This window comes from Sciurus vulgaris, assembly GCF_902686455.1.
Source record: "Sciurus vulgaris genome assembly, chromosome: 14".
Lineage (NCBI taxonomy): Eukaryota > Metazoa > Chordata > Mammalia > Rodentia > Sciuridae > Sciurus > Sciurus vulgaris.
The window spans coordinates 62,273,583-62,286,087 of record NC_136475.1 but is presented as its reverse complement, the minus strand read 5'-3'; the positions used below and the strand labels follow the sequence as shown (position 1 = coordinate 62,286,087).

Genomic DNA, 12,505 nt, shown 5'->3' with positions numbered 1-12,505 from the left:
GTGGAGATACCAGCAAACTCCAGAAAACCCCACCTATCAGATGAGAAGGGAAGCAGAGAAACTATTACACTTCAACAGAAATAATAATTCAATTTTTTTTTGAGATTTTCCTTTCCTTTTCCCACTCTCACATCCCCACCATTTTTGAATGCAAGTACTTTTCATGCATCAGGCTATTGAGGACTGGGATATCTGAAGAGTATATTACAGTTTTGTTGTATATTCTTTTATTTTTATATTTTTTCTTCTTAATTTTTCTTATTTTAATTTTTATTACATTATTTTCTTTTTTCACTCTTTATAGTTTCCTTTCATTTATCTGTTTCCCCAGATTCTCTTTCTCTTTCTCCTGCTAACAGCCAAGTTCCTCTTTCACTCTTCCTATGATCTAATACTTCTGCCTTCTCCCCCCTACTTCATAAACATCACATCCTACACCACCCCTGTTCTCTTTGTCTGCCATTAGAAATTGTAGATCCTTTTGCAAACTTACTGTTTATATCATAGACATTAATTGAACACATCATTTCTATTTATTGCTACAAAACTATAAATGTCTTAAAGGACCTATTTGGCTTAAGGTTGCATATTGTTTGTATTGCTTCCTGTTAATACTGATCTCTACCTTAAAGGTAAGATATTGGAGACCTGCAGGGCCACTGTAAGTCTATAGGGTAGAAAGTGTCATACCTCGGATCCACACTGCTGGATGGGAAGGCACAGGAACAATATGAAAAAACAAGGGAAGAAAGTGTTCCAAACAAACCAAGATGCTACAATAATAGAATCCATTGACAACACAGTTGGAGAAGTTCAGATTGTACATAATTAAACTGATCTTCAAAGTAAAGGATGATGTAAGAGAACAAATACAGGTAGCAAAAGATCACTTCAATTAAAGAGATAGAGATTCTAAAAAAAAAAAAAAAAAAAAAAAAAAAAAAAAAAAAAAAAACGACAAACAGAAATCCTTGAAATGAAGGAACAATAAACCAAATTAAAAATTCAATAGAAAGCATCACCAACAGAGTAGATCACTTGGAAGACAGAATCTCAGGCAATGAAGACAAAAAAATATATAATCTTGAAAATAAAGTTGACCATACAGTAAAGACAGTTAGAAACCATGAACAGAACTTCCAAGAATTATGGGGTAACATGAAAAGACCAAATTTAAGATTTATTGGAATAGAGGAAGCCATCAAAAGGAAGGTTTGAAATACAAACCAAATGAAATAATGATGAAATAATATCAGAAAATTTCCCAAAACTAAAGAATGAAATGGAGAATCAAATACAAGAGGCTTACAGGGCCTCAAATCTACAAAATTACAATAGACCCACATCAAAGCACATAATAATGAAATGCCTAGAATATAGAATGATAGAATTTTAAAGGCTGCAAGAGAAAAGTATCAGATTACATATAGGGGAAACCAATTTGGATCTCAGCAGATTTCTGAACCCAGGCGCTCAAAGCTAGGAGGTCCTGGAACAACATATACCAAGCTCTGAAAGAAAATGGATGCTGGGGCAGGAGTTGTGACTCAGTAGGAGAATGCTTGCCTAGCATGTGTGAGGCACTGGGTTCGATTCTCAGTAGCACATGTAAATAAATGAATAAAATAAAAGGTCTATGAACGTATAAAAAACATTAAAAAAAAGAAAATGGATACCAACCAAGAATTTTATATCCAGCAAAATTAAGCTTCAGATTTGATGATGAAATAAAAATCTTTCATGATAAACAAAAGTTAAAAGAATTTACAACTAGAAAGTCTGCACTACAGAACATTCTCAGCAAAATATTCCATGAAGAGGAAATGAAAAAAAAAAAAAAATGAAAGTAAGTGAAGGGAGGAAATACACTAAAGGTAAAGACAATCAAAGGAGAAACCAAGTCAAGTTAGAGACCAAAAATAAACCAAAATGATCAGAAATACAGATCATATCTCAATAATAACCCTGAATGTTAATGGCCTAAACTCATCAATCAAAGGACATAGATTGAAGACATATGCTGTCTTCAAGAGACTCATCTCATAGGATAAGACATTCACAGACTGAAGGTGAAAGGATAGGAAAAAACATACCACTCACATGGACTGCATAAACAAGCAGGGGTTTCCATGCTCATATCAGATAAAGTGGACTTCAAGCAAAAGTTAGTCAGAAGGAATAAAGAGGGACATTTTACACTGCTTAAAGGAATCATGCATCAACAAGACATAGCAATCATACATATTTATGCCCCAAATGATGGAGCATCTACATACATCAAACAAATCCTTCTCAATTTCAAGAATCAAATAGACCACAACACAATAATACTGGGTGACTTTAACACATCTCTGTCACCACTGGATAGATCTTCCAAACAAAAATTAAATAAACTATAGAATTAAATAATGCAATCAATAATTTAAACAGATATATATAGGACATTTCATTCATCAATGAGTGGATACACTTTCTTCTCAGCAGCACATGGATCCTCTCCCTAAAATAGACCATATGTTATGCCACAAAACAGCTCTTAGCAAATACAAAAAATAGAGCTACTACCCTTCATTCTATTAGATCATAATGGAATGAAATTAGAAATCAATGATAAAATAAAAATAGAAGCTACTCCAACACTTAGAAACTAAATAATATGCTATTGAATAATGAATGGATAGCAGAAGAAATCAGGGAGGAAATAAAAAATTCTTTGAGGTAGATGACAATACTGATAAAACATCAAAATCTCTGGGTCACTGTGAAGGCAGTGCTAAGAGCAAAGTTCATTGCATTGAGCTCATTCATTAAAAGAATAAGAAGTCAACAAATAAATGACCTAACATTGCATCTCAAAACTCTAGAAAAAGAAGAACAATTCAGTACCCAAAGTAGTAGAAGACAGGAAATAATTAAAGTCAGAGCCGAAATTGATGAAACAAAAGACAATTGAAAAAATCGACAAAACAAAAAGTTGGTTCTTTGAAAAAATAAATAAAACTGATAAATCCCTAGCCACACTCATGAAGAGAGAGAAAACTCAAATTACTAAAATTCCTGATGAAAAAGACATGATGAAAATATTATGACAGACACTACTGCAATACAGAAGATAATTAGGAACTATTCTGAAAATTTGTACTCCAATAAAATAGAAAATCTCAAAGACATTTGCAAATTTCTAGAGGCATACCCAAACCAATGCAGAAGGACATACACAATTGAAACAGATCAGTTTAAAGCAATGAAATAGAAAATGCCATCAAAAGCCTACCAACCAAGAAAAGCCCAGGACCAGAAGGATTCTCAGCTGAGGTCTATGAGACTTTCAAAGAAGAACTAACACCAATATTCCTAAGTATTCCATGAAACAGAAAAGGAGGGAACCCTTCTAAACTTATTCTTGAGGCTAGTATCACCCTGATACCAAAACCAGTCAAAGGTACATCAAGGAAAGAAAATGTCAGATCAATATCTCTGATGAACATAGATGTGAAAATTCTTAATAAAATTCTGGCAAACTGTATACAAAACATATTAAAAAGATAGTGCACCATGATCAAGTGGGGTTCATCCCAAGGATGCGAGGTTGGTTCAACAAACAGAAATCAGTAAACATGATTCATCACATCAATAGACTTAAAGACAAGAATCATATAATCATCTGAATAGATGCAGAAAAAGCATTTGACCAAATACAGCACCTCTTCATGATCACAAACTAGAAAAACTAGGGATAGTAGGAACGTGCCTCAACATTGTAAAAGTTATCTGTGCTAAACCCAAGGCCACCATCATTCTAAACAGAGAAAAATTGAAAGCATTCCCTCTAAAATATAGAACAAGGCAGGGATGCCTTCTTTCACCACTTCTATTCAACACAATCCTGGAAATTCTAGCCAGAGCAATTAGACAGACAAAAGAAATTAAAGGGATATGAATCACTATTTACTGATGGCATTATTCTCCATTTAGAAGATCCAAAAAATTGCACCAGAAAACTTTGAGAGCTAATAAATGAATTCAGCGGAGTACCAGGATATAAAATCAACACCCATAAATCAAATTCATGTCTATACAATGGTGATGAATCCTCTGAAGAAGAAATTGGGAAAACTCCTTTGGTAAAAGACCTCTACAATGAAAACTACAGAACACTGAAGAAAGAAATTGAAGAAGCCCTTAGAAGATGGAAAGATCTCCCATGTTGTTGGGTAGGCAGAATTAATATTGTAAAAAGTGTTATACAGATTTAATGCAATTCCTATTGAAATCCCAATGTCATTCTTTATAGAAATAGAAAAAGCAGTCATTAAATTCATTTGGAAAAATAAGAGACCCAGAATAGCCACAACAATCCTTAGCAAGAAGAGTGAAGCAGGAGGCATCAAAATATCAGACCTTAAATTATACTACAGAGCAATAGTAACAAAAACAGCATGGTATTGGCACCAAAATAGACATGTAGACCAATGGTACAGATTAGAAGACAGAGACAATTCCACATAAATATGGTTATCTCATACTAGACAAAGGCACCAAAAACATATTTTGGAGAAAAGATAAGCTTATTCAGCAAATGATGCTGGGAAAACTGGAAATCCACGTGCAGCAAAATAAAAGTAAACCTCCATCTCTCTCACCCTGCACAAAATTCAAAGTGGATCAAGGACCACGGAATTAGACCAGAGACCCTGCCCCTAATAGTAGAAAAGGTAGGCCCAAATCTTCATCATGTCATCTCAGTACCTGACTTCCTTAACAAGACTCCTAAAGCATAAGAAATAAAATCAAAAGTCAATAAATGGGATGGTGTCAAACTAAAAAGCTTCTTCACAGCAAAGGAAATTATAATGTGAAGAGAGATCCTATGGAGTAGGAGAAAATCTTTACCACATGCATATCAGTTAGAACTCTAATCTCCAGGATATATAAAGAACTCAAAAAACAACACCAAAAAAACCAAATAACCCAATCAATAGATGGGCTAAGAAGCTGAACAGACACTTCACAGAAGAAGATATACAATTGATTAAGAAACATGAAAAAATGTTCAACATCTCTAGCAATTAGAGAAATGCAAATCAAAACTACTCCAAGATTTCATCTCAGTCCAGTCAAAATGGCAATTATCAAGAGTACAAGCAATAATAAATGTTGGTAAGGATGTGGGGGAAAGGTAAACTCACATTGTGGGTGGAACTGCAGCCACTATGGAAAGCAGTCTGGAGATTCCTCAGAAAACTTGGAATGGAACCGCCATTTGACCCAGTTATCCCACTCCTTGGTTTATACCTGGAGGACTTAAAATCAGCATACTGCAGTGATGCAGCCACATCAATGTTTATAGCAGTTCAACTCACAATAGCTAAACTATGGAACCAACCTAGGCATTCTTCAACAGATGAATGGATAAAGAAAACAGGGCTGGGGATATAGCTCAGTTGATAGAGTGCTTGCCTCATAAGCACAAGGCCTTGGGTTCAAATCCCCAGCACCACAAAAAAGAAAAAAAAAAAAAAGATAAAGAAAATGTGGTACATATACACAATGGAATATTACTCAACCATAAAAAGAACGAAATTATGGTCTTTGCAGGTAAATGGATGGAGTTGGAGAATATCATGCTAAGTTAAATAAGCCAATCCCCCAAAACCAAAGGCCAAATGTTTTCTCTTATATGTGGATGCTTATCCATAATGGGGTGGGGGGGTGATGTAGGAACTTTGGATTGTGCAGAGGGAAGTAAGGGGAGGGGGTATGGGGGTGGGAAAGTTGGTGGAATGAGATGGACTTTTATTATTCTATTTACATGTATGATTGCACGAATGGTGTAACTCTGCATTGTGTACAGCTAGAAAAATGAGAAGTTATGCTCCATTTGGGTATAATGAGTTAAAATGTATTTTGTTATGTATAACTAATTAGAACAAATAATAAAAAATACCACATGGTATCACTGACCAGGAACATTAATGATTAAAGTTTCCAAGCAGCTGATGAAAGAAAAAAAAAAAAAAACAAAAAAAACTTCCTGATTGAATTTTAAAACCTTTTCACTATGTGATAACTTCTGCAGGAGTAGGATGTTTTCTCTTGTTCCATTTTCCCCAGGAAGGAATACTGACTATCTCTTACCTGGAAGCTGTGTAAGGATAAGGGATATGGTTTAGAGTGAAGAGGATCTTATGTCATTCTAGGCTGTGCTTGACCAGATGTCTGTGATTCATCTTCCCTAGAAATTTATCCTTTAGAGTCGTACCTGGGGAAGAAGAGTAGCTGCCTGGCATTGTTGATGGAATTAGGGGAATCTAGCTACCTTTTTTTTTTTTTGCAATGCTGGGGATTGAACCCAGGTCCTTGTCCTTTAAGGCAAGCATTCTACCAACCGAGCTATAGCCCCAGCCCCTAGCTACTCTTTTGAAAGATTTTCAGCCAACATTCCTGTGTTTAGCCTTACTCCTTGTGTTAATCAGCTTTCAATCAGTATAAAAAATACCTGAGGATAATTAACTCACAAAGAGAAAAGATTTATTTTGGCTTGTGACTTTAGAAATTCTAGTCCATTAACAAGTGAATCTGTTGCTTTTAGGCCTCTGATGGGGATGCTGGGGAACAATGCTGGGGAGCTATGTTGGGGAGTGTGGTAGATCAACCTGCTTACTTCATGCCAGGAAGCAAAAGAGAAATAAACTGGGGTCCCACAATGCCTTTTGAGGGCACACCCCCAAAGACCCAGGGACTTCTCACTAGGCCCCTTCTCCTGAGGGTTCCCACTACCTCCCAATAATGACACTCTGGAGATCAAGCCTTTAACACATGGGCCTTTAGGGGACATTCAGGTCCACACCATAGCATCCTCTATGCCACCTGCTATATCCTGGCCTTCATAAGTACCTGCCTGTGATGGGGCTTTGTTTTTTCTTGACTTCCCTCTGCTGGCACTTAGATTCCTTTTTTTTTCCCAACATGCCAAGTTTGTTACCACTCATTATTTCATTATTTCCTCTCCTAGTCTCTTTGTCCTTTTGGATTTTTGCTAGTTTTCTTCCTCTAGTGATATTTTAAGGGGATAACTCTGTGTGTGTGTGTGTGTGTGTGTGTGTGTGTGTGTGTGTGTGTTTATCTACCATGTTTAGTAAGAAGTGAGTTGTTTATTGAGCACTGACTGTAAGGAGAGGCTTTCCATATGGCATAGATTGGCTTTTATAATTTTTACCAGTGGCTTTCAGTGTATAGCTGTCGTGTGTCAGGTACTGTATTAGGAGCTGCAAGGCAAACATTATTATTCCATTTTATAGGGGAAGAGATTGGGCTCAAAGGATTATAAAGATGCTCACACTCATGTAACTATCAAGGGACATGTTTTCGATAGTGCTCTTGCCATTTTCTGAGTGATGCTGCATATAGCAGGATATTGGTTAATAGGACTCCCACATAGTTATATTCAGTTTAGTTAGCTCTGAAGTAAACAGTTCAGATCAATAAATAGGTCTTTGTGTTCAGTTGCCTACAGTGTTTATCTTCTGGGCCTAGGGACCCTAGGACTCAATGCTTTTTTTTCTCTTCTGGGAACATTTTGACATGATCTTATTTGCTGTGGCATTGATCTTTGATTAAACTGTTCATTGAGTTAGTGGAATGATAAAATAACTTGACTTTGAGCAATTTCCTTTACTCCAGATAATTCCATTTGAATAGTATTTAATTATATACATAGGGGTTGGAAGGAGACATTCTAGAAGTGGTAGATGATAAGGCTATTAACTTGATGGAAGATTTGGATATCTTCTCAACTCACAAAGCTACAAGTATTATTAATTTCCTTAAAAATAACTGAATCTTACTTTAAGCTAAAAAGAAACACTAAAAGTAATTAAAGGTAATGTAATTACCTTTACCTAATACGAATTACCTAATATGAATTAAATCTTTTATTTAAACTGGGGTTCCACAATATATTCCCTGTTACTTCCATTGAGTATTATCTTATATTGTAGATCAGTAGAATTTACTAAATTATAAAGGCCCTTTCCAGTATTGTACATGTGGTGATTTAAATGCTTTTTTACATTGGTGATTTATGATGTCATTCCTTTGACATCAGAATATTTAATAACTATAGAAAGCATTTGTTTTTTGGGCTTTAAGTAAGATCCTACAGTAAGCTCTATTGAGTAGTTTGTTTTTCTTCCTCATAACCACAGATAATAAGATGCTGTTCTGGTAAATATTTTAAAAACAATTTTTTCCCTTGGAACTTTTAAGAGGAGCCTGCCCTTTTCCATTCTCTATTTAAAAACCAACCTTCTAAACATTTTTACCTAGTACATAAAATGTAAACAAATATTTTTCCCTGAAGATATATTCATACCACAACATTTACTTGCATGGTTTGGAACTCAGTTTGCCCTTCTATACATAAAAATTATGATATTATTGGAATGAGGGTATCTTTTCAGATAACAGAAACCACTGTAGCTACTTTAAATAGAAAGGATACTTAGTAGAGTGAATTAAACATTTATAAATGATTAATTTTATTTTTTTGTGCATCTTTTTAACTTGTGTTCATCAGGAGGTTGATCTGAATTATCTAATCCACCATTCTTGGAAGTGAACGTCCTTTTATCACTTAAGTTTTGAACACTTAACTTATGATATGTTTACATAAAATGACTTTACTATTTGATTTTATTTGAAAGGTTCTGCGGCAGAAGCACCTGGATGATTGCCTGCAACGTGTATCTGTAAGAAGATTTGAATCATTTAATCTGTTTTCAGTAACAGAAGCCAAGAAAACAGAAATTGAAGGGGAGGCTGGTGCATGGGTCCAATATACAAGTGTCTTCTATCCTGAATATAGTATCTCCTTAAGGTAACTATTATTCTAGTTAAGACTTTTTAAAACTGTTTTTTTCTTGTAGTAGAAAAACAATCTACTTATTGTCATTATTCCTTTTATGAATTTTAGGCAATCTTTACTTAGTCTTTATTTTTAGGTATTGCAACTTTGTGTTAGTCTGCTGCTTTAAGTAGGTCTTGCTGTATTTTCAGACTAGAGAAAAAACAATCCTCAGGAATATGGTGGCATTTGAGGATGAAGTGGGTTGCAAATCAAAGGTTCAATTTAACTATTCTCTCCTAGCATTCGTTTATGACGGAAAGCCAAGTTCTTTTTGAGGCAAAGAAGGCTGAAAGTAAAAAGAGAATTTTTTCCAAGCTACTCTTCAAGTAATAGTTATCTGAAAAATCAAGCTTTGATATTTTCCCCATTCATGTTTTGTCACTTTCAGAATAGAATCTGAAGAATAGGAGGAGAAAATTCAGCTGAAAACACTGATATTGTGAGAAGCATACAGACTATTCTGGCTTTAAAAATTGTTAGAAAAGAGACAAGAGAGTTACAAACTGAAGAAACAAGATACCACTTTTACTGAATTAATTTTCTCTTGCAGTTATATTCTAGCATGTTGCAATAATACTGTAGTTGTTTCCTTTTATAAAATCTGCCTTTTCTGACAGGATTTCACGTTTTGAAAGAGAGGGAGGAGCACGCACGTTTATAGTTACTGTAAGAAGAGCAAAAAAACATTTTAAATGGAAATGTGACTGTCTAAGCCTTAGGCAAGACTAGGAATAATTTTAAGAAAAAAATTTCCACAAAGGCTATTTATAGTATATGATTCTTGAACTTAGTTTAAAATATCTAAGTTTTAAAAGGCATCATAATAGCTGAAAATTTGAGATTTGAATAAAATTGACTAGTATGGGCTAGGAAGAAAAGATCTGGCTTCATAATATTTGTTTTAGGGAAACCTCCAAATAAAAGAGACAAATTTGGGGATTTGTGAGCTTTTCTTTATGTTCATTATGAAATTCTAATTGGAATACCTCAATGACCTTGCAGTCTGATAGAAATAATAGATTTAGTCCTTTGTAAAGAAGAAAAGAAAAGTGCATTAAATACTTACTATGCTCCAAGTACAGAGCTAGATGCTTTGATGTATTCTATTTTGTGTAATCCTTATGGAAAGCACAAATAAAGATAATTAAACAGTTGGAAGATAGTATTTGTAAGGAAATTAAACAGAAGGAATAACAGAATGATTCAGTAGAAGTTTTTAGGTATAAACTTAAAACTTAATTTCTATATCCACTAGTAACAAGAGGCAGTAAATGTAAATTGTAGCAAGAATAATTTGTTGCTATCTTTAAGACCCTTGTAGGGTTGACCAGGGAGAATATGAAATTTTCTGTTCTTGAGATTTTATAAAATAGGGCCTGAATATCTATCAAATAGAAATAATACTAACTTAACATTATATGGAATACAGGCTATAGAGTAAACTGAGATTCCAAAGCATGGTTTTTAGTGATATATTTATTTGTGAAAAAATAAGTGTATGTATGTATACACACACACACAATATATGTTTGTGATTTTTATATGTCACAGACTACTGACTTATAGAAAGAAGACAAGTAAATGAACTAAAACTTTGACCTCAAGAGCTGCCAAAACTTTTTCTTTCTTTGCATTCTACTTAGTAACGTTCCACATCAGTAGGGCAAAAATAAAAATATCTTTTTATTTTTTATTTTTTTGGTAGTTGTAGATGGATAGCATGCCTTTATTTTATTTATTTGTTTATTTTTATTGTAAACAAATGGGGTACATCCTGTTTCTCTGTTTGTACATGAAGTAGAGGCATACCATTTGTGTAATCATACATTTATTGTTACGTGGTGCTAAGGACCGGACCCCGTGCCTCACACATTCTAGGCAAGTGCCCTGCCCCTGAGCTACAGCCCCAGCCCCCCAAATAGCAATATCTTAAACATTTGGAATTCTAGAGCTGAATGTGATATTAGCATAAATTTTTAAAAATCATAACATTAATAATGACTGGCAGTTGATGCTTATATGTGACAGGACTGTTGTGAGTGGTTTCCATGTATTAGTGTTTAATCCACACAACAGCCCTGTCAGGTTAATTTTGTCATTCTCATTTTACAATGAGTAAAGTGAAGCACAGAGAGGTTAAATAACCCGGTTGAGGTCACATCACCAGTAGGTAATTGTGCCTGTATTCAAACCCAGGTGGTCTGGTTCCACAAACTGTACTTACAAAAACAAACGAACAAACAAACAAACAAAAAACTCTTTTATTTTGGAATAATTATAGACTCACAGCAGTTGTAAAAATAGTACAGTGTCTTTCATGTAGCCTTCACCCAGCTCTCTCCGTCGATAACATTGTATACATGAATATACAGCTTGCACCTTTAATTTTTACACTCTCCTGTTTCTTATGAGGGAATTCATTCTTTTCACAGATGAAGAAATCGAGACTCAAATAAGATAATTTCCTTATTGATTATTCTGAGCATTCCATTTCTTCCTCCATAATCCTGTTAGGGTAAAGGAAATTGCTGAAACTACTGAATTGCTTACGTAGGGGAGAATTTCTGCCAAAATAGTTCATTGATTCCCGGTATGAATTTTGTTCATGTTGATTTCTTACATATTTACCACTTTTGCTTATTTTCTGTTATCTGCCAATTGGGGATCTTCATTCTTATTCATTTTATATCTTTTATCAATTCTTTTCAATCTGTTTCTATAACATTTCTTTAGGTAACTATTTTCTTCAGTATAGTAGACATCCTAAAGTTTTTTTTTTTGTTGTCGTTACTTTTTTTTTTAATTACTTGCAACAGTCAAAAGAAGAGAAGTGGTTTAGAAAGAGGGTAAATAACTAGATGTTTGTGAATTCAAAGTACAGTTGTGTTTTGTGTATGTTATTCTGTTATTAAAAGGTATATAAGGCGCAGCCTAAGTTAAAACTTTGACTTTTTTTTTTTCATTTTTTATTTTTTTAGCGGGGGTACTGGGGATTGAACTCAGGGGCACTCCACCCCGAGCCACATTCCCAGCCCTATTTTGTATTTTATTTAGAGACAAGGTCTCACTGAGTTGCTTAGCGCCTCACTTTTGCTGAGGCTGGCTTTGAACTTTCAGTCCTCCTGAACTGCTGGGATTTATAGGTGTGGGCCACTGCGCTTGACTGGCTAACCATTATTTTTTGTTAGCTTTATGTGATAATACTTAAAATGAAGGAATAAAAAATTTCCCTAAATGACTTTTAATCAGAAGCATAAGACTAGACTGTGTACAAGTTAGATTATGAAATCCTCAAGATCTGTTATCATTTTTGTATGTCTTTGTATTTTGGATGCCAACTCTTTGTTCAAAAGTTTGAGAGTTAGGAAATTAAAGTCCAGGTATGACTCTACTTTATTCCTTGACAAAGTCTTGTTTTTCTGGTACTTTATTTCTTAGAACTTTATTAAAGAGACTATTCCTGTTAGATGCATATATAGAAAACTACAGTTGATCAAGAGATGTTTATGCTAAAAATATTTTATTAAAAATTATCTCTGTTGAAGGACACCTACGTTGGTTCCATGGTTTAGCTATTGTGAGTTGAGCTGCTTTAAA

General features: G+C 34.4%; 1 protein-coding gene across 4 annotated transcripts in view; it reads left to right on the top strand.

The window, feature by feature from the left end:
* The window catches only part of CAMKMT (calmodulin-lysine N-methyltransferase), a 395,177-nt gene that overhangs the window by 11,607 nt on the left and 371,065 nt on the right, over nucleotides 1-12,505 (top strand). For all 4 annotated transcript variants that reach the window (XR_013758979.1, XM_079109780.1, XM_079109779.1 and 1 more), the window contains exon 2: nucleotides 8,706-8,878. Coding sequence is in view for 3 of the 4 variants with exons in the window: in XM_079109780.1 (XP_078965906.1) it covers nucleotides 8,706-8,878 (173 nt within the window). In the remaining variant the exon portion in view is untranslated. The remainder of the gene's footprint in view (nucleotides 1-8,705; nucleotides 8,879-12,505) is intronic.